Source organism: Fringilla coelebs (genome assembly GCF_963513975.1).
Source record: "Fringilla coelebs genome assembly, chromosome: 6".
In the NCBI taxonomy this organism is placed as follows: Eukaryota; Metazoa; Chordata; class Aves; order Passeriformes; family Fringillidae; genus Fringilla; species Fringilla coelebs.
In genome coordinates, this window is record NC_140034.1 from 25,381,830 (window position 1) to 25,409,219 (window position 27,390).

At 38.2% G+C, this 27,390-nt stretch overlaps 1 protein-coding gene across 3 annotated transcripts in view; it reads right to left on the bottom strand.

The window, feature by feature from the left end:
• Nucleotides 1-1,610: 1,610 nt before the first annotated feature.
• Nucleotides 1,611-27,390, bottom strand: part of PRORP (protein only RNase P catalytic subunit) — a 39,974-nt gene continuing 14,194 nt past the window's right edge. For all 3 annotated transcript variants that reach the window (XM_084207330.1, XM_084207328.1, XM_084207329.1), the window contains 4 exons: nt 25,865-25,972; nt 5,097-5,245; nt 4,276-4,471; nt 1,611-2,562 (listed from right to left, as the gene is read on the bottom strand). In XM_084207330.1, the coding sequence (XP_084063456.1) occupies nt 2,434-2,562; nt 4,276-4,471; nt 5,097-5,245; nt 25,865-25,972 (582 nt within the window). In that variant the 3' untranslated portion in view covers nt 1,611-2,433. The remainder of the gene's footprint in view (nt 2,563-4,275; nt 4,472-5,096; nt 5,246-25,864; nt 25,973-27,390) is intronic.

Consider the following 27,390-nt stretch of genomic DNA (forward strand, 5'->3'; position numbering starts at 1 on the left):
CCCAAGGATTTAAGACTAGAGAGAGCCTTTGATGATACACTCCCTGAATTCTCTCCCAGTCTCCAGCCATCTGGGGGGAGTTCCCAAGGCAGGGATAGTATCTGGTTATTCAGTAACCCTTGCTGGTTCTCTTTCATGAACTTTCTGGTCTCCCCTTGAACCCACCTGTACTTCTTGAATCCACAACATGCCATGGCAAAGAGCTAGTCAGCATAACAACATGTTGTGTGATTTTACCTGAAACCTCACCTTTTACCTGAACCTTCTGCCTGCCAGTACCATTTGATGCTTTTGTACGGACACAGCCAACGACAGATCTCTAGATCCTTCCAGAACATTTGTGATTCTTATGACCTCTGTGTCTCTTAAGACCAGTTTCTCCAAGATGATGATCCATACCTTTACAGTTCTTCCATCTACAGAGCTCTTTGACTTTCTAGAATCGTTTTTTTCCCCTGAGAAAAAGGGCATGAGAAAATCTAAGTAAATATCAAGTGTTCAGCCTGATTGCCAAAGAGTAACCAAGAAAATCCTTGCTTTTGGAATCGAAGAATCAGTATTTGAATTAGATAAAGAGTAATAGTTGCTCAATACCATGGACATGACAGAGTGGAAGTTATGCTACTTTCAGGATACAGCTTCCAGAGTACAGTATTGTTTCAGAAGAGCAATCATGCTCTTGGTTTAAAGTTAAATCACTTCTGATGAGTATGGGTATGGAGTCAAATTCTGTGTTGCAGGATCCCGAGGAAAGCTGTTCTGTCATCTTCTTAAAATAGTAAGCAGTAAGTGGGAGATCTTGGAGGTGATAATAGCTGGAGTGCAGGCTGAATCAGTTCTTTCTCAACTCTATCTTGCCAGTGTGTCTGTCTCCATGGCACACAGCAAGCTAAACTAAGGGCACATTCCTTCTGACTCCCATTTTCCTCCCTCAGTGTCATAGCAAATGGCAGTCAGTGTCTCTTTGGGGATACCAACTGCTGTACTGTTTGGAAGACTTGTCTTTCTGGCATTCAGCATGAACCCATCTGTGTAATAAATTACCTTGAATTTTTACTCTACCACTATACAAATAGCAGTAGATGTCAAATAGATCTGCTATTTGTTACTGGCTTTAGTTTGGCTCTCACATTTATTTTTATTGCCAGTGAAACCCTCAGAATTCCTTTTAGATACTTGGAAGCAAATCCTCATATTCCTTGTTATCTTGAAATTCCGTATTTCAGTAATCTGAAACTTGAAGACTCAGAGCAACACAAAAGAAATGTTATTTCACAGATGTCTTAAATAAAAATCAAATAATTAACCTCAGAACTGAGCCTCTGGATACCATGTGCAACTATGTAACAGGTAGTATACAGTTTTATACAAAAAGATCTTAATGTTTCATCTCAGTTTCAAACAGAGGATTTTTGTATGAGACAGATGTGACAAGCCCAGGATATTTCATTTGAGATTTATGTGGCATTTCTACATTTTGGGGGGGAGAAAGATTTGCATTAAAGTTGTAAGTTCAATAAACAAACACATTTACCACACACACACTTACAAATAACTCAGAACACTTTACTGTAATTTATACTATTTGTTTGCTTTATAACTTGGGACAGATTTTATAGAAATGTACAAGAATTAATTTTGTCCTATTATTGTCTTTAAGAATTTCTAGCTATCCATTTATCCATTTTCATTTAAAAAATCCATGCATTTCCATCAGCAAACTATTGCAGTAATGCCAAATCCTGTCAGAAATGGCAAATTTAGGAGTGTGGAAGAGCCACAAAAAAAAGTCTCACATTCCACTGGTTCTTTCCTTATTCTTCCAAACAAATGATTGCTATATTTTCCTCTAGCATTCTGTGTGATCAAACAAATTCTAATTAGAGTGAGGAAGTCTTAGGTCTGTGTATGTCTGGTGAATGGTAAATGCACCGTTGTCCCCCTTAGCTCCACTGAATAGAGGCAGACATTGTGCAACACTCATGCAAGCTCAGCACCACAAACTCTGAAGGTACTTTGCAAGTCTTGCTTAATTTCTTCAATGTACAGAGTTTATTTCAATGCAGATGAAAAGCTTGAGAAAAAATAAAAGATAAAATGCCCAAACTCTAATTTCAACAGGAAAAGGCAAGTTTTAATTCAAATCACAAAAATTGCCTGTAAAAATGGAAATAATGGACATAATTCACCCCCACTGGACCACCACTGATGTTAAGAGGTGTATACAGGAATGATTTTGTCAAAAGCAGTCACTCAATTTTCTTTAGTAACACACCTCACACATTTAATCCCACAACTGTCCTGCTGAATTCTCCTACAACTGTCCTGCTGAATTCTCCTAGCCAGCAACAATGATTACAAAAAAAAAAGAAAAAAAAAAGAAAAAAAAAAGGCAGCTTCAGCTTATCCAGTTACATTCTTCATCATTCTTCATCATTTCTGGTGAATGCAGAGCCATTTTCTTGGTATTTGATAAGAATACTTTTCCTCAAAAACATCTTTATAGGGAATATGCCATGTATCACCTGTAGTCTGTACCACACAGTCATAACTGAAAGCAGGCTGTTGGGAAAAACAGAGGGAAAACATTGATTTTTAGACTTTGTACAAAGTATTACTAAAATATCAATTACAGCTACTTAGTTACAACTTCCAATGCTTTCCTTAGAAGTCTCCATAGCTTTACCTCTTTAACAACTCTCATTTTATTTTCTTATACAAAACAAATTCTGAATTTTAGTACCGGAAGAAAAACTAAACTATCTTCTAGTATTTTGTGGTCTAGGTGTCATTATAAATTCTGTCTTCAATCTGCACTAGATAATAATGATTTCAGGATATTGCACTCAATTACTAGAAATGACAAAATGATTGTTGTTCTGTTCAGTTAAATGAAATCACATGGGAATTACCCAGGATGTGGAGTTTATAGGCTTGAATGTAGGATTTAATGACATTAATGACATCTTGTATTTGTTCTCCCAGTATCTCTCTTTACAGAGCTGACTTGCTCTGTCCCAAGGAGAAGTAAGAAAAGGAGATGTAAGAAAAGGGTTTATCACTAACACTTTCAGAAGCATCTGGCTGAACAAACAGAGTAAACAATCTTTCAGGTCTAGTATGTTGCAGGTACACTAATTCAACATATATAAGACAAATACAAAAGAAACATTACTGGTTGGTAATTATGGTTCCCAGGACATACTATCACTCTTGGAAGTCTACTTTACTGTGGTAGCTTCCAGAAAAACTTAGAAGACAGCTATGACTAGGAATATCAATCACCCAACTCACTTGTATAGGAATTAAGATGTGAAAATTAGAAGTCCCTTTGTACAAGAGAATGAAACAGCTAAAGCTTGTGTTAGCTTTAGCTCAGGTGACACCCACCATTCATTATTTGGCTCCGTAAGAAGTAATGTATGTACGGCAACAAAGAATGAAAGGCTCTCATTCTTACAAACTGGTATTTCTATTTGTAATCATGAATGTTATTTTACAATTTTAATCAGCAAAGGAAGAAAATGAATCTGCACAGGTGCCGTATTCCTTTAAGCAGGTAATAACATTACAGACAGAGGAGATAACTAAAGAACTGTATATAGAATGTCACATGATGGATTTTTCCCTAGAAAAATCTTAACAGCTGCATTCCTGTTAACGTACTGTTCACAATGATACGTATCTCCTAGACAATAAGAGTAGTATTCTACCATAACATGACATTACTGCAGTTTCTGTAGCTGAATACTAACTATAAACCTGACTGTTATGGGCTTTCTCTCATGCAACTTTACACCTATGTTAGGTTACTATTACAGTGAATACTGAAATACCTGCATTTTTCAGCTTCTTTAAAATAAAGATGAAGGAAACTCTCTTGTAAAATTGGAAGTATGATATTTTATAATAGAGCTGCAGAGGAGAATAAGGGATTTCAAATTTTAAAATAATTTAAAACATTGGCACTCAGGTTTTACTGAGGCCAGTAATGGTTACAGAGTTTCCAGCACTGGAAATATTTGTATACATAAACTTTTATTTACATTTACATTTTAAACATTTAGGTAGCATTTCTTGGCTCTCTTATAGTTTTCTGGTTTGTGGCTTGCTTTGTGAATCCAGTGGATTTTCAGTTAACATGGGAGTTTTGAGCGCAGTGGTACAAATCCATTTCTTAGGCTTCAACAAGTTATTTTGTCTTCCAGAGTTTGAAATAATGTATTTTCAATGAATATGCTCTGTGTGTTTTCTGACTGCAGTGGGAAAACTTACCAAAAAATTGATACCCCTTCCTTCTGCAGAAGGGAAGAACACTATCTGGTGCCCACGCTGCCACTTGCGGAACAGGTGACGTGTCAGACTGTCGGACAGACAAGCCTTGTGGTCCCGCAGGAAGTCTCTGCTAACAAACCTGCAATGCTTGCCTGAGCGGAGAGTGGCATACAACAAGAAGGGATCATCTTCAGAGCTTCACAAAACAAATGGAAAAGACAGACGTCATTCACAAGGCAGTAAGTGGCTGCAGGAAGTGATTCAAATGCTGATCAAGATTTATTCATCAGCAACACTGAAAATTCCCACCACTACTCTAGTTCCCTGTAAAATAAAAAATTGTTTACCACAGGGCACCAAAAGCTAGAGTGCAACAAAAATTAATCACATGCTACTTGGAGCACTTTTTTCCTCTTCTCACAATCTGATAAAAGAACAATATAATCTCCTGCCACGAAGTTTAACAATACTGTGCTATGTAGAACAAAACTGCTAAAACTCAACCGTGTATCCCCACACAGCAGCAGACCACAACTGCACACTGATGCTACCAGAAATTCTGTAGTTCAGGGCACTATGCTCTCGGCAGTGGTTTTATTAGTCATAAATCCTAATAAACCATACAGCTGTTGATATGATTCTAAGTGATGAAAGTCTTCCCAATGCAACTTTTTATGTACTTTTGAAGCAAGTGTAGCAAGGGATATATTTCTTTCACAGACAGAAAGAGATACTAGTAATGGTACTAAAAGCTAGAACAAAATGCACATAAATCAGGTGTTGGGTCTCTTAATTATACTGAGTAGTTTTCTTCAACTTACATATTTTCAGCAAAGAAGAAGTCTGCCTTACTCTGCATCTCCTTCATAATTTCTCTTTTCCAATTTGAAGAGTTCGTCAGCATGTGTTTGCGGCCCAGCACAAGCAACCGGGCATTCTCTTTTGCCAGGCAGTTGACAGCATCAAACAGCTGCAGAAAACAAAGTAAACCCAAAGATTTTCTTAGCTGTAAAAACAGAGTGACATGGAATACTTTCATGTGCGTCTCACCTAAAGGGACTTCTAGACTACTCTCATTTTATACCGTTCTTAACTGCAATGCGAATTAAGCAGATAACTAATTTAATTCCCTAATCACAAAGAAAAAAAGACACAACAAACCAATTCATTGAAGGAAGCTGTTCTCAACCACATAGAAAATACAGTGCTCTTATACTGCAGCTCTTGCAGTTCAAATGACATGAACGATCTCGGGCAGAGTTGTATGTCAGAAGTTCCAAGTCAGCCGAGGGAATGAATGACGCTGGATTTAAGTGATACCCAGTGCGATGACGGGGCACCCTGAGCGCACGGCCTCTCCAGCCCCACCTGCTGGAGCTGGAGACCTCCTCGGCCTGCGCTGCCCTGTGGGGAGGAGGCGAGCAGCACGACATGGAAATCCGTGACCTCGGGACTGAGGCTTTATGAAAACCACATCCAGATTAGCCGCCCGCTTGTGAGCCAACATACCGGTGGTAAATTCACTTCAGAGGGACTTTTCAGCAGTCTCTCACGGCTGTGCCTGTTCTGCAACAAGTGCTTCTCAGGACAGGCACTTGTGCCTGGGACTTTCCCTCCCTGCTTCACCCAGACTGAGCTCAGGCAGGGCAAAGGTTCTGGCTTTCAGCATCCAGGTTATTACCGTGGACTGCTCACAAAACAATGGCATTTCAGTTTGATGCAGAAAGACAGAAGAAGTGTTTCTTGAGATTCAGGCATCTATCATATTTGAAAGACAAGGACAGTATGCTCAATGACCAGGGAAAGGTATTTCCTAATTTTTACCTGCATTTGCTACCACTATTTGCCAACATACAATCTCCTGATCATTCTTTAATCCTTCCTGCTTTTCTAGCTACTTCCCTCTTCCTTGTTACTTTTTCTCCCTTTAATACCTTCAATTGCCCTTCTCCTTCTCTTGCTCTTTACCTGCCTTTCCTCCTATTTGTGATCCTTCTCAATTTTTGGTATAATTTGCTTTTGATTCAGAGCTAGAAAGAATTATTCATGTAACTTTTGTGTGCCATTTTACAATATATTTAATTTCATCTACCTGCAAGTACCAAGAGAAGGGGGTGGCCCTATTCAGTCTTCTCTCAAGCTGCACAATCTCACTATTTCTGTTGTGTCAGATCTATATCACAGCTACTCACTGATCCAACAAAAGACTTTTGTAGGGCTGAGCAGCAACCCAACAGACAGACTTCAGTCAGAGGTTCAATGACTGATGGGAACACATCACTGGAGGTGGTGAGGACAGGAAGTGTGGAACTGCCCTTCACAGGAAAGGACCTGCAGATGGCTCAAATTAAATATGCCAGGAATCTGGATTTGAGATCTGGGAGAGGAAGCCAGAAGATTTTCTACATTATTTTAACTGTTGAGCTGTAAGTTGCTCTTGCCAGTATTGATTCTGAGGGACTAAAGGCTCTGTTTTCATACAGATACAGGACCTTGGTGCTAATGAAAAGCACAAACACCTAACAGTACCTATTGGAACTGACTTCCTGCTTCCAGGAGATCACACTGGATATTGGCTACACATGTGTACAATCTACTCTTCCCTGGTTGAAACAAACAAAACATAATGTGAGCAGGAAAAGGCCAAATGCAATAACTTCTCATGCACTGAACCAGTCCTGCAAATAGCTGGATTCAAATACCAAAGGAGAATTAAGCTGGTTAATCTGAGTTCATTAAAGCTAATTAAACTTAGGAATGTAGCTATGGCATCCACATTTCTCTACATTTTCATGTACAGAAGTCAACAGTGAAAAAATAATAACAATGAGTAACTTTAGCAAACCCTTACAAATTCCAAATGAAAATATTTTTTCTTTTTGCCTAACATTTTGCTACAATAAGGGAAGGTGAGCAAAAAATCATGTGAAAAAAAAGAAGTTAAAAAACAGCAGCTCCAGATACAGACTGGTCAATAGCAACTCTTCCCAAGTATTCTTGGATTCAGCTCCTGTAGGTCTTTCTTTCTGGAGGTTGTAACTAGTGGCACTTTGTACCTGTTAGTCATGTGGACTTTCCTGTCCTACATATTATTAGCGTATGAGGTTTTCTAGTGTGAAGTGCTTCTGGGAGAAAATTGAGAGGTTGGTATAAATTAGCTACAGCAATGGAAAAACTCAAAGGCTTAAAATGTAGTGAAATTACAAGAAGTCAGCACTTTAAAATGTTGAAACTCCTGCTTACATAACAACCCTTTGTCCCTCCTCTGTTTAACACAGAGATTAACCTTAATTACACAACTGAAATACAGAAGATAGAAATTCTTTTTGTTTTCATAAGATAAAGATAATTTTGTTCTGCACACCCCCCTTACCTGACACAACTTCACTAAAGAGCCTTTTCTCTCACTTTAGGCTTGGGCACTTAATGGGGGTGGTCTACAAGGAGTCACAGAACTTACATGGGGGTTTCCTAAGTGTGTCTACTCCCACGCCTGGCTGCTTCTCAAGAAAGGAAGATGTGAGACACAGTAACACTTGTTTCAGTCACAGAGGAAAGTAACTGAACGTAATGGTGTTAATACAAAAACAGCAGTAGTGATCTCTCATTTAAAAAGTCAAGGGTATTTTATTAATCTAGTATTTCCAGAAGTTGCATGACTGTATAATGGAGCACAAGGAAGACAGATTAATTACTCTAACTCATACAAGGAACTATGAGCACAGCAGGATACAGATTTCCTAAGACTTCACTGCCAGTCCCTTTCTGATCACTAGATCACGCTGCGCCATGTGTCCCCAGTTTCAAAGCTGAGCTTGAGGTAGCTTTCTCATTAGGTACTACTGGTAGATTCCCACTTGTGAAATGGGAAATCCCTACACACTGCTGCTGGGAGGCACACCACTCAGTGATTCAGCAAAAGGTGACTCACCCTTATACACACAACGCATGAAGACGCAACCACCAAAAATATTTAAATCACATTTTTAATGAATAAATCATGTTTCACATTGCTTAAACATTTGGGTTCACTAATTGCCATTTAAAAGCAAACTCACCTACAGGTTATCTGCTAATAAGAGCAACAAACTGCTCTATTACTGCTCTTTTCACCTATTGTTAGTACTGCCTCCCACCCAACTGAAGCTGTAAAACTGCAGAAGAAACCCCAACACAGACCACAGCTTCAGAGCTGCCATTGCTGTACTGTCAGGCAGGGCTGAGCACGTCTCCAAAGTTTAGCCAGCAACTGGAGCCAGTCAAAAGAGGTGATTGTCTCACTTCACTTTTCACTGGTGCGGCCTCACCTTGAGTCCTGGGTACAGTTTTGGCTGCCACAGTATTAAAAAGACGTTAAGCTGTTAGAGAGCATCCAAAGGAGAGCAGTGAAGATGGTGGGCTGGAGGTGAAGCCATATGAGCAGCACAGAGGTCATTTGGTCTGTTCAGCCTGGAGGAGACTGAGGAGAGACCTCACTGCAGTTACAACTTCCTTGGCTGGAAGGGGAGGGGAAGTGGAGGGGCAGGCACTGATCTCTTTGGTGACCAGGGACAGGACCCAAGGGAATGGCCTGAAACTGGGTAAGGGGAGGTTTAGACTGGACGTTGGGAAAAGCTCCTTCACCCAGAGGGTGGTTGAGCACTGGAACAGGCTACCCAGGGAAGTGGTCATAGTACCAAGCCTGACAGAGTTCAAAAAGCATTTGGGCAACACCATCAGGGACATGGTGCAATTCTTGGGGTGTCCTGCACAGGGCCAGGAGTTGGGACTTCGATGATCCTTGTAGGTCCTTTCCAACTCAGGGCATTCTATGATTCTATAAATGAATTCCTGTCATGACTACATTTATTTGACTTAACAGTTTCACCATTTTTGGTTACCTTTTTCCATACTGTAGATCAAGAAGATAAGCTCAATAAAAACCTATTTACTTCAGTCCCACATACAGGAGAGAGACACAATGAGAAGCCAGAGATTTTTGCCCCAGTCAGTTACTCAAGGAAGGTATGTGTGCTGCTTGCAAGAAAGGCTGGTAATTTCACCAAACCACATTCCATATCATTAACACAGCACCAAATACTTCTTGTATTCTCTACATTATTATTGATGACACAGTGTAAATAAGTCTCAAGTCCTCTTAACTCAAATACAGGGGCAGTATACATGTTTCTTGATGTCTCTGGAGTTTATCTGTCCCTGATTAACACAGGCATAGCTGTGATGGATGAATAAGTAACAGTCACTAAGATTAATCAGCCTGGTTTACTTTCTGCTCTTTAGACAGTCAGCAAGTAACTCATGGGAATTATCCCTTACAGCACCAAGGATCTCTGCAATACTGCAGAAACAATATTGTTGGGAATATTTGTATCCTGTGTTACAGTAAGACTATTGAAATTGATGTAACACATCATCATGCAAAACTCTACCAGTGACAGCTCTTCACACATCAGTGATGGCTATCACACAATGTTTAACATGTTTTAACCTGTCTGCATTGACTCTGCACCTGGAATTGACTTATCCTCTCTTGACACATTCACTTGAGATATGTCTTAACTCCCTACCACAATTCATTAAATTTTGCAGTTTACTTTTAGATGTTAGCTTTAACTCTTAACAAAACTATTAATCAAAGGCAGATTATATTGATTGAGTAGGAAAACTAAACCACAGAAGCAGATTCCCAAGTTGATTTAATATAGATTGAGGATGGTACAGTAGCCTCAGTTTGCTCAGATGAGACAATACCTACATACAGCTGTGCTACTTGCAGAGTAAGTCTGTATTCAGAGACTGAAGATGCTTTTGCAGCCAGGTCCAAACTGACTGGTACCAAGTGTCTACCAAGACACCTGGTGCTCCTGCAGAATCCAGTGTTCCCACTGCCTGGAGGACTTGTCTCAATTGTAACACAGGTCAAAACTGACTAGAGCAATACTCCATGGGCTTTGACCAAGCTAATGAACCATCTTGAATCCTGAGTAGTGGGGAGAATGAAGCAGAGTAACAGTAAATATATATACAGAAGCATTAGCACAATTTCTACTTTTCTGTATTCATGATGCCCTGGCTGTTATGCCAGTAAAGGGGATATCTATAATTACAACTCCATTTGAATTCAACTGAAGATGCAATCTGCTCTAGACAATCCCTGAAACAATTCTGAAAGTACAAGGAACACATTTGTAAATAGTCTCTGACACTGCATTCTGGTATATTATAAACTGTAAGTAGTTTCCAATTTCAAACAATCTCGAAGAGCCACCCCTCTCTTTTATTCTACTGATGAGCTCAGAGAACACCACAATACAAACCAAAACTGTGTAAATCAATCTCAGATTTGGTAGGAGTATTATGAATTTCTCCTGTGCAGACAGGGCAGGATAGGTGCCTATCTTTCCCAGCAGAGCCATATAAGAAAAAAAAAGCTTTGAAATAGGTATTTTCTATCTAATTACAGTCATATCCTGCTCTGTCTTATTCCCAAAAGGCACAAGAAGTAATCTGATGGACAGTGAAGCAGTATTTCCTATGAGAATTAGCAGAATCACAGTGGGATGCATGCAGAGAGTGAAGAAATATACACACAATTTAAACATGGAATTAAAGTGTGTGTATGACATGATGGATGGGGAGGCAGGCGGGGGATCATCAGGTAGAAGAACCATTAGTTTTTTTTGAATCTGGCTTTTTAGAAAGGACTGTCATCTTCAACAGACCTCAACCATTTTGTCAGACCTTACACCTGAGAAACCTTTTAGTGTCAACATTCTTGCTCACACTTTTTGAATGTCTCTGCTTTTCAATGGTAATATTTTTATCATGATGTACAGATGAATGAAGTTCATTCACAAATAAAAAAGAGAAAAATGGGTAGTGACAATAGTTAGCATGCTATTAAATGAACAATGCAAAGAGCTCTAGAAATTATGACTAAAGAAGATATGGACACTTGAGGAATTTCTGAATTTCATAGTACAAGTTGCAAAAGAGAAGAACAGGCAAATTTTTCTGACTCTTACAATTCAAGAAATACACAGACAAACAAATATTCTTCAAATATTGTCTAACTGCATTTTTGGAAGTTGAATACTACAAGTTATTTCAGTGCTAGAAAAGTTTCTAAATCCAAAAGTTTTGTTAAGCAATTATAACACAGATTTTGTTCCCAATCACTCACTAAAAAATGTAATGTTGATTTAAATGTACAAGCAGACCCTTTGATGTTGTGTCAGCAGCTATGAAGTAGGAATAATGATGGAAGAGAAGGGATGAATCTGAAATCCAAAGCAGCATTTTTTTGGGGCAGCAAGTGGGAAATGTCCAATTCACCATTAACTATAGCCCAGTGCTAACAACTAACTTTTTCTATTTTAATTAAAACTTAACATTTCCTGTTGCAGTTGTGGGCTGGCAGTAAGGCATTTTTGTTCATTTTCTGAATGTCTTATTTTCTAGAGTAATGTAAAAGGACAAAGGTATTTGTCCTTTTCTGATCTTCTCTGAGATGTTTTTCTCCATAGCTTATATCATGGTATACTTTTATCTCTCCTCTTCCTCATCTTCTTTCTTGTAAAAAAAGAATAAATACCAAGGCCTTAACAATGCATAAGGGGCAGCTTATGTGGATTTGATTTTATCCAGGCATCTCCTGAGAAACTACTATTTTGTACCAAAACCTGAAGATTTACAAAACATTAAAAAGTCTCAACCCTCCACACCAAGAAGAGGAGTTAGGTGATAGTGCCTATCAGTGATTATACAAAAGCAGGAAAAGAAACATGTAAAACCTGAAAGTGTTCCCTTTGCATTTCCACATATCAATACTCTCCTTTGTTCCCATCCTTGAATTCTTTCTGTTTGCACTGCTGTTTCTTTAACAGTATTTTCTTACTGATCACTACACATTGCTTCATTGCACCAATATTACACATACATCATCTTTATATTCTTGAGGAATAAAGTCAAATAAAAATTAAAAGGTATGAGGTTTTACTTATTCTTGCATAAGATTCAGATGCGAAACTTTACCAGTCAGAGCCACTGACTGGAAACGGAGTAATTTTCCCAACTGAAGTCACAGCTTCAGAGCTCTGCCTTCTTTCACTGGAAATCCAGTCTTAGCAATTACATTGATACTCTTGTTTTAATACTATTATCAGAGATACAAAGTATACAAAGACTTTAGGGAAATAAGGGAGTTTCTCCCATCATGTTTCATTTTGGAAACAATGTTAAAATGTAGTCATCGGAAATGAACTAGAAACAATGTAGCTATTTCAAAGGGCCGTTTGTGAGGCCAATGGAGCTGTGCCAGTCTTAAGATTTTCAGCGTGGGTCAGAAGCTATATTTAAGTGCTGAAAATCCAAAATGTGAGAAGGATCTCTAGGTGGTGGTGGCAGCAATGGTAATGGGATGTTGTGAAAATGAAAGCTCAAGCTTGACTGATCCTTTCCATAGATAGGAAATAACTCGGGGCAGGACTGACATTGGCTTTGTCAGACTGAAACTGACGGTTTAAAAGGTACGAACACTTCAGCTCTCACCACTGTCCTATGCAGATGTCTGTACAGCGTGACTGACCTTGCCTGATGCTATGTGTTTTCCCCATGTCATAAAGCCCCAGACAGTACTTTTGTCCTTTGAGAAGAGGTCCTGCAGCAGCTGGGGACATCACTGGTACAGAAGACATAGAAATGGTGCTGTTATGGTATATTAAACCTATGCTTCTGCAGAGACATCCCACATTTTAACAAACTTAACAGTTCCAGAAACGCTTCAACATAAAGACTATTTCTAAACTCACAGGACAACAGACATCCAGATAGAATGACATGATAACCAAGGAAACATCAGTAAATGGACAACTTGCAGTTGAAAAAAAGCATCAGAGTACAACATGAAGCAAATATTAATAACACAATTTTCACACTGTATTTCTGCTGTTTCTCAGTAGTACTATTTTCCAGCTGCCTGCTAAGGATTATTATACAGAGGTTACCTTCAAAACTTTTATACACCTTCAATTGTTTCAATAAGAACCTCTGCAGCTCTTAACACATAAATATATTAACAAACACTACCGAAATGAGTGGTGATTTCTCTGTGAAGGTCAGAAAGAGGAAAATTTTGTTTAATATGAAAGAGAACATATAAAATGTTCTTCTTCCAACACTACAAAAATCAGCAGAAGCAAACAAAAGCACAAAGGTCTGAGATGGAGGAGCAGCTGTGTGGTCAGAGTCAGACCTATTTGGCCTAGACCAACCATGAAACCAAAGCTTTCAGCAAGGAGGAACCTAGGAGGGACTCTGTTTAATATTGCTAAGAGCATAACTGGTATTTACCAGATTGGAAAAAGCTCAGGGGACTTTCACGTCCATCAGCACACCTTGCACTCCCAGTACCATGAGGCAGAAGTTCAACTGTCCCAGTTGGATCAAGGCTTACGCTGGCAAGAAACTCACTGTTCCTACAAAACCAACAAAAATCTAATGCAGTGTAATGCAGCTGATGTAAAATGTGGGTCAGCATTATTTCTCTTACACAGCCAATAGTTTTGATCATTGCAGACTCATGCCACTTTACTACTAGTAACACTGCCAGCAGTGTCCATGGCTGGACATCCTAGGTAGTGAAAGTCTGAAAGCCCACCAGGATAGCTGAAGTCCACAAGATCTAATTTTTGTACTTTGATGCTTTTCATGTAAGTATATTGGTAGCAGTCTGCAATACTCAATAGCTAGACACTGGGCAGGCCACTGTTTTATCTGAAGTATTTTTCTTTAACTTTAAAGATACAGCAATTTGACAAATAGATTATATTGTCAGCTCCTACAAATTAATTATAGATGATATTTGGCATTTGTCTAAAGGCTTGGCCCCCTGGGAACAACCAGTTATATGAAAAACTTTGTATACTTAGCCATTTTTTATCCCTTGTCAAGAGAAACAAGCTTGAGAATATGAAAATATGACTACCAGAAAGGCCTGGGCAACAGAAGCCAAGAACCACTTCTAAGCCCCAGCCCTATTTCATAAAAGGATCTATTTTTTAAAGTAACCTTTAGCTTGGGGACTCAGAATTACAGTTTCCAGGTATCTATATGACTATATCAGCCAGCACTTTTGAGGAATTATATTGCACCTTGCCCTCTTTTGTCCATTTCCATGGAAAAGATGCAGATACCCAGCTAACAACTCTGAAGCATCCAGGACTGAACATCAGTGCTCGAGTTCAAAACAGAACTATAATTTCAGAGTGTTTACCAAATTTATCAGATAGCAAAAGGTTAAAGTTGTGTTTTATTACTAGTTATGTTAACTAGGCTAAATAGGCTTGTGGAAATGAGAGTGGGTGGGATGACAAAAAAGAAATCCCTAACCTATAGCATTCAAATCTCTGAAAGCCCATTTGGGAATGCCCATTCAATGGAAAGTTAAGAGATTTCACTCTTAAAGGTATGATATGCAGATACATACATATAAACTAGAAGTGAAAATGTCAAAACCCTCCAGTTCTTTAAGACACTTCCTCTCACTATTGAGATGTATGGCCATTCCACACAAACAGATTTACAGAGCACAGTGCAGTGTTTTACAGGGACATGGAGTACATGACTTCTGATGATGAAACCAGTGTAGTGACATTCATGATGGATGAGCCCAGGGTAACTACTCCTCACAAGGAGCATGGTAAATCACCATCAAATCAACCTCATTAAGACTGTCTGGTTCTGCTCTATGATTACTTGCAACCCTCTTACTACTACTTCATTTTATGTATTCAAATGTGTGGCAACTTAGGGCTGTAGTGGCTACCAATCAATCAATCAGTCAATCAATCAAGTAGTAGTACAGGCAGTATTCAAGAAACAGGTATTCCAATGTTCTTTTCTTAAGCTTGCACTGAGTGTAGAAGCTCAAACTCCACAGAATCACAACTTTAACAAACACCTGCATCGTACTTCTACTTTTTTTTCCCCAGTGTACAGTGTAAGCACTATCTAGTTTACCAAATAAAAATAAATAAAAATAAAATAGGAGAGAAGGCACCAGCAAGGTTGATATTACCACACTGGTATACCATGTAAGTTAGGAGCAACTTCTGAATAACAACTACTTCAGAACCTGTGGAACTGAACAGGCTTTTAGCTGCTGTTAGAGAGCTTATGGAACATACTGTACACAGCTTGCTCAGCCATGTCAACTGGACTCCTTAAAAGCTCAAGAGTCAAAAATTCAAAATATTAGAGACAGAAGAAATATCACTGCAAACTCACTGCTTCCTTTTTGTCGAGCATAGAAGCGAGCAGGTAAGTGGATAAATGCTGGACAATAAGGACATCACTAATACTTTCTGATTTACCTAAAAGGTTAGTTGGTATTAATCATGTGAAAGAAGCACAGGTTCAGTTTTAACAGTCACTACAGGAAGCATTGTGCAAGGATAGGACAATACAGCCGCTGGAAATGGTAGAAACTATTCAGAAAAATTAAAAGAAGGAATTAATTCTTCATTAAACTGGTTGGAAATAGAGTACCTAATGTTTACATAATTTTGACAACCTCTTTAGCTTTTGAATCACTATAATTCAATGCATACTTCCAGCTAGAACTGTGAAAAGAACTATTCAGATCATTAAAGAACTGACCAGTGAATAACAAATCAGGAAGAGACAGCATCACAAGCTAGTATCTCTGGGTGAAAAGGAAAAATCAGTAGATGCTTGTAAAGATTAGTAGTAAATATGTAAAATATTTGAAATAGAGAATTTCTCATTAGGAACAAGGTTTCCTAACAATGATATGGGACAAATAGTTACAATGCCAGAGATAAACCATTCAAAGTGATTTTAAAATGTAATTTTGGTGGATCATATTTAGGAATAATTACAGAATAGAAGATTTGAATGTTTATGGAGATCTACAGAAAAACGAGAACACCAACACAAATTATGCTTTATAAGGTTGTTTCTTCATCTAAAGGTTTGCAAGTACTAATTTTTAAGATTTTGAGTTAGGCATTTTTCTTGAGGGATGGGAGTGAAGATTTCTATTGTGTAACAGTTACTTTCCTGAGAACTTGAAGAACAGCAGCAGCAAAGGTAGCCGTAGTTATCTTATTATGTCCTTGGTGCTCTTACTGCATCACTCCTGTTCCTCACATGATACCAAGCAACAAAATTGTTGCAAGTCTCAGCATGTACAATATCAGCTTAATGGCACCGTCCTGGTAGCAGTCCTCAGAGAAGCGACAGATATCTGAATGAGATGTCCTCTTTATATTAACACAAGTGAACATATTAGTTAAATCTAATTTGATCTAATTTAGATTAACACCACACATAAAGGCATAAGTCTGATTGGCATGGGGACTATTTTATTTCGACCCTTAGGTTTTTTTGCCTTGCCTCATTTCCCCTCCCTTATTTGGAAGAATTGTACAAATGTACCCTTAAACAAAATAAGTAAAAAGTAGAATAGGGCTAGCCTCTTCCCTTTTATGTCTGTATCTGATGTACAAAATCAATACCAGCAAAAGGTGAGGTTTACATTAAGAAGTGTTTGATACAGAATGTCACCTCTAATGGGCAACAGTATTTAGGGTAAGAAGAGTTCTTACCATTTTTCAAAAGTTCAGTTTGAAACAGGAATCCTTGTGGATTGGTTTTAAGCAAGAATACTGCCAGCATGATTGTCATCCTCAGAATGGAATTTTAATTCTAGTGAAATCAGTCTCCCAGATTCAAATAGGAGTTCCTATTTCCATGTTTCAGACAACACAAAACAATCAGTTTATGAAGAGATTTAGATTAAAAGCTGTTTACAATTGTACTTGATTTTCTATGAGTCTAGATTAAAAAAAATAAAATAACTTCAGTTTTAAACTTCATTGCAGGTTATAATTTAATAATCTCAATTTAAGTATATTTACTTATACATAAATGTCTCTTCTAATACTGCTTTACAAATAGAATGCAACTAGAGAAAAAGAACAAATGTAGCTTAATGGATTGTTGGATCATTAAACATCATATCAGTATGTGGAGATCCCTAGGAATAACATACTGTTCAAAAAACTACATTTTCATAGCTTCATATATAAATCCAAATGGATTTAGGCTTTTGTTAGGTTGGACCTTTTTGCCTTCAGATAACACAACTTGCAAATATGTTTTCTTTCCTACTTTTACTGGAAATAGTTTATTAAATGTGAAAGCCAAGCATGAACCAAATTTGGTTGCTTTTCAAATATATAAATAAATCCAGGTGTACATGAATGAACACAATCAATGTCCTGAGAATTACCTATGCTGCTTTTAAGATGACAGTGAAACCAGCACTTCTCACATTCAAATCAAACATTTGTTCTTTCAGAGGACTGGACTATAGTAACCCAGCCTTCACATTTTCTGGCCTGCTTCCCATAGCCTCTCACTACTATGGAGACTTTTCATATGACAATCACTTCTAAAGAAGCAGTTCAGTTCCCCAGAGATGCAGTCTCCAATCTAAAGGCCCAGCACATCCCTTACTGGCACACTGATAACAGTTCATGATTATGTGAAGCAGTTGAGGTGCCCAAAGAAAACCCCCATCTTTTAGGTTTCTAAGGGACAAAGTGAACACGGCAAGACAGAAACTCATCCAGTTTAGAAGACACGTTCATTTGACTTTATCACCTAGATTGCAGACTTCTCTACAACATACAAGAACCAACCTATTTGCTACAGTTACTAAGTTCACTGGGACATGAATCATCAAGGCAGGTTCACTCTGCCCTGCTGAATTTCAAGCTTATATTCCTAGTGATTGAAGAATCTTATTATGAAAGATGTGATGCAAATTCCCTTAAAAAAAGGCATGAGTGGTGTTCCTGTACTTACATTAACTTTTGATTTGCTATTATCACCAAATACAAAGGTAAAAATCATAAACACCAGGTGTAAACTAATAGAGATAATTAATTTAACCACATGGGTTTTTACTAATTTTATAGCCAGAAACAAGGGCTGCAAATAGCAATGGGAGGTGACACCAAGAGGAATCTGACTCTGAGAGAAAGTAACAGGCAGAACCTGTCAAATTGCCTGATAGTCAGATTTCTTTAACTTGATCAATTTCTGCTGCTCTGCTCTCACCAAAAAATGCAAAACTAGAGTGGAAACCTCTGAGAAGAAAAATAATTATTTACAGCCGACTGATGAGGCATTTACTCAGGGAATCCTGTCAGCTTCCCCTCCCCCATTTCACAATGTTGTGAATTTAAAAGTTTTGAGAAAGTTTCCCCTGTATTCACAAGGGACCTTGTGTTTCCCTTCTTAAGCTGTCCCACATACCTCCTACTCTCCTGTCCAGGGCTGCAGAAGCAGTGAGGGCCATTGGAGCTCACTGCTATGGGAAGCACCAGACTTGGTGGCTCAAGGTGTGTAGGCAACACGGGCGTTTCCTGAGTGGAAGCATCCATGCCAACCAGCTGTAGGAGTACTTCTGGAACCTCTGACACACTGATGTCCAATACATCTGCACTTACAGTGTAGAGGTATACAAAGCTGAATATATTAAATGCCCTCTTATTTATCTTTTAGCCACAATCAGGAACTGCCAGGTTTCAAAAGAGCTGCAGGAAGAGGAGAACTTGCAGGCCAGGCCTTCCCTCTTGGTTTCACTGGCAACTGAGTCTATCTCCTTCAGCTCTCCTGGGAAGTCTAACAACCTTGTTCTTCTGCATCTGGTGACCACAATCCTTCAGCTTGAGCTATGCTATTTTAGGATGGCCCCAACACAGGAGGAGAGGGGACAGACTTCAGCAGATTAGTACTGATCTCTGAGGTGTGTCTTCAGAGAAGAACTGAGTTCTTCTGCTGGGATATCCAGGAACCCCCAGAAATTACCTGATAAGATATGAATGCAATGCTGAATATTTCACTCATGAATCTCTAACACTAAAAATAGGTGAAGTTTCAAGAATACCCCATACTGCTTGACCTCCTTTCTCTTCTAAGATCATGTTACAAGGATGGTGATGGTGATTTTCAATGAAAATACCAAAAATCACCATCTTTACAGTTTGTGCAGTATTTACAGGAAATGAAAGTACAGGTCTAAAGAATGAAAAACATGTTGCAAAGATAAAAATCTCTCCAATCTTGAGCAACAGGCCAAATGTTTTATTATCATGGAAATGCAAACTTGAACCACCATTAGAAGACGGGGGGGAAAAAAAGAGATGGAAAAGGCTGAGAGCAAATGAACAAACACGTCTGACTGCTTCGTTGAGTGGTAAGACAAGAGGTGGTCAGAGGCAGAATTGATGAACTGTCACAGTATGACAAATAAGACCTCTGTTGGATGTATTGATTCTGAACAGAGAATGACTCATGGATCTACTTCATTCTTGCTTCATTTACAGACAGTAAAGTACTTGAACAAATCACAGATGCTGCCAAAGGAGTCAGAGAAGAAAAAAATTCTTTCCCATGGATGAGTTTTTGGGGTCAAATTTTTTAATAACAGCTTGTTTTGCAGGACAGCTCATGTAGTGGAGCTAATGCTTTGTACAAAGTATCATTGTCTCAAAAACTGTACAGATGATTTTTTATGCATGTTGCACAGTCAAGTCTGATTTGAAAACTCATAAAGATTCCCCCATGAAAACCTGAGCATATAGTATGTGTATTTGTCAGCTATATTTGTATGCACAGGAGCTGATTTTTTTGTGTGTCTCATGGCCTCAAAAATGGTTTAGTAACTAGAACTCGGGAGAGAAAGTTGTATTCATTATTTTTCTCAAACACTACAAGCTCCAATATATTTTTTGCTCTCCTTGTTTCATCATAGAGGATTTATAGGCATTACACAGAGATTTCAAAGAAGCAAAATTATCTTTCAAAATTGATTTAGGTTATTAAGCCAAGAGAATTGTGGGTGATAGATGCCCTGTTTTTCTTTTTCGCTTCTTTTTAAAAATTTTGCCTTTATTTGAAGAGCTGAGGTTTTCTTCTCTTAATAATTGTCTTTATATTTGGAAAATAAGCCTTGCAAATTGAATACAGTACATACCAAAGCAGTGGCTCTGAGCTGAATTCACAAAGTGTAATTCATCAAGGTTCTTTAATTCTGTGGCCAAAGTTGGTTTTTTTTCAAATATTTAACAGGACCATTCACCATTTTCCTTAGACCACTAGCCTATATGCTATTTTTCTCCCTTATCTTGATACAACTTTTTTTCCACTACCAGTTTTGCTTTCAGGACTGCAACCTCTCTCTACCCACTCTTTTCTCTACTGCTAATGTAGCCAGGAGTCCAGCAATAACTATACGGAACTACTAGAATAACTAAAATTATAATGTTGGTTTTAAACCTTGAATCCTCCTGTTAAATATAATTTCAGATGTTTAACTACAGAAAAAGATGCAGTAGTATGATTATCCACAAGTATCATTACTGCAAAATTCTCTTAGTCTCTTCCACAGTTCAGACGGCAATCTCCACTCAACAAGCCTGCTGCTCCTTCCCAGGAAGAGACAAGAAAGAGATGCAAAACAGGAGGTGTCCCCTGCACCTGCCACAGAGCACTCCCAATTACAGCAGCCACAGCCTGGCTTTTTCTGACAGCCTGTGAGAGATGCCCAGGGGCAGGTCTGGTGGCTTTCCTGGCAGGAGCCGAGTGCTGCTTCAGGCCAGAGATGTGGCCAGCAGACTGGGATGGGATGGGAAGGAACAGCAAGGATCAGGGTTCCTCAGCTATTCTACAGGCCTAATGCAATTTATATGAGAATTACAAAAACTCATGCAGTCCATTTATAGAAGTGCTGATTGAGTTTAGGAGGAACCACTTTGAATTATCTGCCAAGAGCAAAAACCTTTCCTTTGTGCATTGTCAGCCTTGAGTAACTCAGTCTGGAACTATTTTACCAGTCATTTGGATGTCTGAGTTTAATACAGAGATTAGAGAGGGTAAAGTTAGGGCAGAGCTGACCCCAACTGCCAAACTGTTTGAAGAAGGGAATAGTGAGTTAGCTTTGATCCAACACACATTTGAAATATATATTCAATTACTCCTAACACCAGATGGGTACAGCTAAAAAAAAAAGGACCTGGCTGCATACTTAATTTACAACATACCAAACTCATTGTAAATTAAGAATAGCAAAATACTCTCCAGACTGTTCCTGCAGATCATGCACTCTCACCCCTTTCCCACCTCCCACCCTGGTCCTCCACAGCTCAGGGTAGCTGAAGAACAGCAAAGTGTCTTCGCTTCTGCAACCCAAGAGCAGTCTCTAGAGCCAGGCTATCCTGCTTGCACTGGGATTCCTTCTCATTTCAAAGAAATACTTCTGCAGAAAATTGTCATAAACAGGAAAACATCCATTTAAGAACTATGTAACAGTTTGTTTAGTAGGAGAAATGAACAGCTAGTGTGTGGAAATTCCCTCTCTTGACCTTTACAAGGTGAAAGGTGAGAGCACTAGAGAGAGTACCAAATGTGATTGTGTTGGGTAAGGATTTATGTAATTAGATACATCTGGAGGAAAGGATGAAGGACACAGCCTGAATCAACTTTGCTTAGTTAAACTGCCAGGATATCTGTTTACAAGCCACATGTTTGCAGAACAGTGACTGACTCAGTCAGGCAAAACCCATCAGGTACAGTCTTACAGCAGCAGATGACAAGGCTGAACCATTTTAGACTTTAGGGAGGTTTGGAATTTTTTTCTATTGATTATATAGCAAGAATAATTTCGATTCTACAGTATCTTTTAATAAGGAGTCAACTTTAACGTCTACTTTAAAATGCTACAGAGTAAGGAAGCAAAGGGTTGAAAGGAGGTGCTGTCCGGTATTGCAGTTTTACAGTCACTGTGTGTGCAGTGCCTTCAAAACAAATGGGCTCACCACTCCCTAGCCATCAAAAAATATTTAAAAAAAAAAAAAAAAAATCTTTCTTCCCATCTTCATGCTGTCTCCCCTTCCTTTTTTTTTTCTTCAGGAATTGAGTAATTGATGCAGCCACATCATAATTTCTACCAGACCAAGAATAAAACCCACCTGGACAAAGGGGCATTTGGGGATTATATTTACAAACCAAGAGTGTCATAAACCAGAGAAACTGCCACAGGATGTTCCAGCACATCTGTCAAGTCAATAATATTCATTATTTGCTAAGTGCTGGCTGTGAGGACTGAAGTTGCCTGGGAAGTCACATATCTGGCTTTCTAGAATGTCAGAACACTTTGGGAATTAAATGAGTAAAAATTTTGCCCTCAGCTTTTGCTTTTTTTCTGTCCCCTCTTATCCCTCAAGGTACCTGCGCCTTGCCACACAACCCAGCCACTCCCCAAGATGCCTAAGACATGGAATTAAAATGTTAGGCTGCTTGAAACACAGAGGAAAATTTCATCAATGTATTCTTATTCTAATCATATGACTAAGAGTTAGCTAGAGTCTTGATCTTCAGCAGAACAGCTGCAGTTCTGGAAGTTAAGTCATGAAGTTAAACAGTACTTTTTGTTAAATTTAAATTAAGACCAGAATGCATTTAAATTACCATGTTTTTGTCATATAAATCTTAGGTTTCTCTTGTGTTTTATAACACCCTTTATTTTGCCATTCTCTCTAAATCCCATAAGGGATAGGTTCCAAAGAAACTAGTAATTTGCAAATAGTAACACTTAAGAGTGTGTTAGAAATGCAGCAACAATCTCATTTTCTCTTTCAACCACGCTGCATACTAACTACATACTCTATAACAGGAAAGTTTATAAAACAATATCCTGACTGGGTCTAACAGATGCAGTAATCAATCCTTGAAAAGGACACAGACTGACCCATACCTGGAGACTCAAAATAACTTAGCTTTTTGACAAGTTAAATAATTTAGCTTTTGACTGAACAGCTTTAACATAGGTCCTCAGAAACACTGCTCATTTACTACCTCTGGTCAAGCAGAAGTCACAGCATACCTCTCTTCAAAATGGGACTGTCATGCTACACTAGCCAGCCAGCTTGACCTCAGTTGCCTTCACTCTTGGCTTTTTCCATCCTTTGTGCTCTGCCTCCCACATCTCTCATATTATTTCTCTTCTCCATCTTCTCAGTTCAGCACTGTGCTTCCCTGTGCAGACTGAGGAAGTTCATAAGGCAGGCTGCAAAAGCCCCATTCGTGCCACTCCACATTTTCCATTTGGCTGTCACAGGCATGAGGATAGGAGCCTCCAGAAGAGGATGTTTTGTGGCAGAGCCAGCCCTCAAAGGACAGACTACAGCATTCAGGGAGGTCAGCATTCACAGATGGGAGACTGCTTGGCAGCAACACCATAACCAGAAAAGCAACACATGAACAGATTACTGTGGCCTTCCCTTCCCTCATCTGAAAAGAGTTTGGAGACAGAAGAAAGGATTACTCTGCTTTGCGGGTTTCTTTCTGTTTTTAGCAGTCTTGAAAAAAAAGTCAGAAAACAAGAAAGTAAGCTTCTTGTCAGAAGGATCCAAAATAAGAACAAAAACATAGTCCTTTTTCGACATGCTACAACACAGAAGTTCAGTCATGAAGAAATAAAACAAGATCTGCTAGCATCCAGAATGATCTCGCATTTAAACGATGTTCCAACTTGGAAAAAACTAGAAACTCAATAGTTAACACTGTAATTGTGTATAATGACATCTAGCATTAAAAAAAATAAAAGCATCTCAGTTAGTTGAAAGGATCAATGCAGGGAAAAGTCTTTAGTAGTCCATGTGTCTAGAGGATTATTTCTTTTGGGAAGTGTATATTTGCACTCTAAACAACAAGAGTGCAAATATACATTTCCAATGCCAAAACAGGTACTATTCAGCCAGTGAGTATCTACTGGTCTATGGCAGAAATAATGGGCTTCTCCAATCTCTCATCTAATGACTCCATACTCCCAAAAACCAGGATCCAGAAAACAGGAGCAGAAAAAGCCTGGCAGAAACCCCAATGATTAACATTTTTTGTGCATGATAAAATGTAATCATCATTCACAGCAACCTAACTCATAGGACAAGTAAATTTTAGCTAAGAGAACCTTCTTCTGGATAATCTGGGATGAGTCCAAGTTACTGTTTTGTTGTGTAGGAAAGAAAGGCAGGTCTTCCCAAAATCCTCCTAATCAGTAAACAGCTGGGATTCAAGAGAAATTTGACCTGTACCTAAACGGAACAACCTAAATGAAAGTTGATGCCTCCACAGAATCCTCCTGGAGCTCTTTGGCATCATGGACCCCAAAGTGCTTCCATTACAGCCCAAGCTAAGGAGAAACTCAAAGGCAATTTATGCTGTTGAGCATGCTAACATCCCCTAGTAAGATTTCTAAACAGAAATCAGAAGTAATTATCTGCCATAATCAGGTTGGCTCTTTGCTCAATTGCCTCCAGTCTCTACAAACCATACAGAATCCTGTTTAGAGCTCCCACAGTGGGAAAGGCATGCACTGAGGAAGGACGTCTTTTCCCCTCCTCATCTTCGGCAGCATAGATCTGTCTTTCTACATGTTAAAACATTGTGCCACTATGTTCTGCCTGGAATTCTTCTCAGCGAATCAAAACTTCCTCTCTGATCCCACCCAAACAACTTGTGAACTTTTTTTGCTATTTTTGTAGTAAGTAAAGTGCTCTCTTTGTGAGACAGTATCTCACAAAACTACACTGCCACTCTGAAACACCTTTCAGCAAGTTTATCTAACCTCCCCAGCTCACTTTTATCTACATAGATGAGTATACATTACTTCCTAACAATAGCTTTAAAGCAATTCTTAGAACAAAAATGTATTTCTTGTAATGAATGGAAGTGAATTTCTTCTTTTATTATCAAGCTCATTTATAAATTCATTTTAATTTTGAGAGCAAGAAAATTTAAATTCTGGCTTTGAAATATATGTGAGCAGCTACTTCACTGCTCCTAATTTAAAGTAAATTTGATTGACCAAAAACCCAAATAACCTTAAGCCAATTCTTAGTGAAGTGCTACAAGGCAGTATCAAGAATTCTCAACCATAGGTATTGACAAAGGAGCAGGATTTTTCTTCTACAAATCAAATGGAAAGAACTGAAGCCAGTTTGAGCTACCCTTGTTAAACAGGACTCAAATCTCAAAGCAATAGGAAATGAAATATTGTTTAAATGTGTACAGGATGTAGTCTGAACTAAGCAAGGGGTTATTTTAATGACAACTTTCACCAGCATAACTATATTAGACTAAATTTTCTACACAGTAGATTTACCCAGTTCCCCCAAATCCCTATTACTATGAAAACTTACACAATCACACAGAGTTTGTGTAATTATGTTATTATTGACACCTTAGCTGTAACTATAAACATTGAATATATGAGGAGATATATGACATTTTACAACTAATACAGGCAAATATATAAGAAGAACCATCTTCCCACTAATAATTTTCAATTTGTGAAACTTAGATAACTCTTTGACCTTCATTGTAATGTGTGACAAAGTATTGCTCATTTTCTCTAGAGGATAACTAATAATGAGGCACTCACTGTTTTACAATCAGTATACACAAAACACTTAATGAATATTTAAGCAGCACTTACATTTTCACACTGCATCTTTCTGGGTTTTATGTGGGAAACATTGAGTCCATCAATAACAATATCAAACGGAAGTCGATTTTCAACAAATGTTTGAAAGGCCTCCAATTCCTGAAATAAATAAATAAATAAACAAATACAGGGGAATAATATGTTGAGTTTAATAGAAAGAAATTCCATTCCATTTTTATTTAAAAAGGAAACAAAGCCCAAATATCTCACTTTTCCTTTGCTGGCTACACTTCACATCATTACATGATTATTTCCTAAAACAACCACACCAAAAAAACCCACCGCATCTTTTAAGCCATAAGTCTTACATTGGATACCTCCAATAAAACCATTACTACCAAAAATTACATTACAACCTAAATGCAAAACTTTACAGTTATCCAAATTTTCGAAATTATAATCTGAACTGTACACTTCTATAAAGATACATGCTGTAGTCATTGTCATACAGCAGCTGCTGAACAAAGCAACTTTACAGGCCAGGAGATTGTTTCACCACTACTAGCTCTTAACATAACCAAATGAAAAATATTGATCATACTTAGGTTCTCTGAAAGAATTATGAAATCTCTGAATACCAGTCAATATTTAAATAAACATCCATTTAGAAACTCAGTACTCCATCTGTGAGAAACATGTGTCTTTAAGGCTAAAGCTATGAACTTTCTTACTAGGTCAGAAATGTAATGCACTGATTAAGAAAAACATGCAGTTTTTCGCTCATGAAGAAACCACAACTACTTTAGGTTTGAGAGGCCATAAGAGAAGAACAGAATACAAAGCTATAATAAAATTTTCAGGAATTTCTCCCTTGATTTTTGGGGAAAGATTTAGTAGTTTTTTTGAAGACACTTGCATAAGATTTGTACTTTTTGCTTCTGACTGTTTTTAATAAGACCAAGAACTCTGCATTATCCTGATGGGCAGTGACCTAGTTGCATAAATTACCTTTCTAGTAGCAAGTAAGATTTATCACTGACAGAGCTTTCACAATCCAGGCTATAAATTAACTTTCACAGGAACTCAAAACAATTAATATTTCATGTCTTTTGCAAAGGATTCAAGAAGTACTCTTCTAATCTTGCCTTCTTCCATGTAGCAATATGGCAACATACATCTAAATAAAAGCCACTGCCTCAGCATCCAAAAACATACAGAGCATATACAATTCTTCCTTGGAGAAAGAAATGAAAGAAAGAATTAATTTTTCCAGAAAATACAACACTGTCAGGCAGTAACAAATGATCACTTCAGATTTAGTTGGAATGCTTATGACAAATTATACTAGGAAAAGGGCTATTTGTACTAAGAATACAAACCAAGCAAGATAAGATGGCTCACTCAGCTGTTAAAATTTCAGGAATAATTTCCAGGTGAACAGAGGTGTACCAGTCAAAAGCACAGTGGTAAGAACATGGACAACACAGGGCTCAGTCTAGCACCCTAGGAATCAATCACCTATTATGTAATCTTTCATTTCTCCATGGCTTAAATAAATGTTACTACTGAGAAAGTAT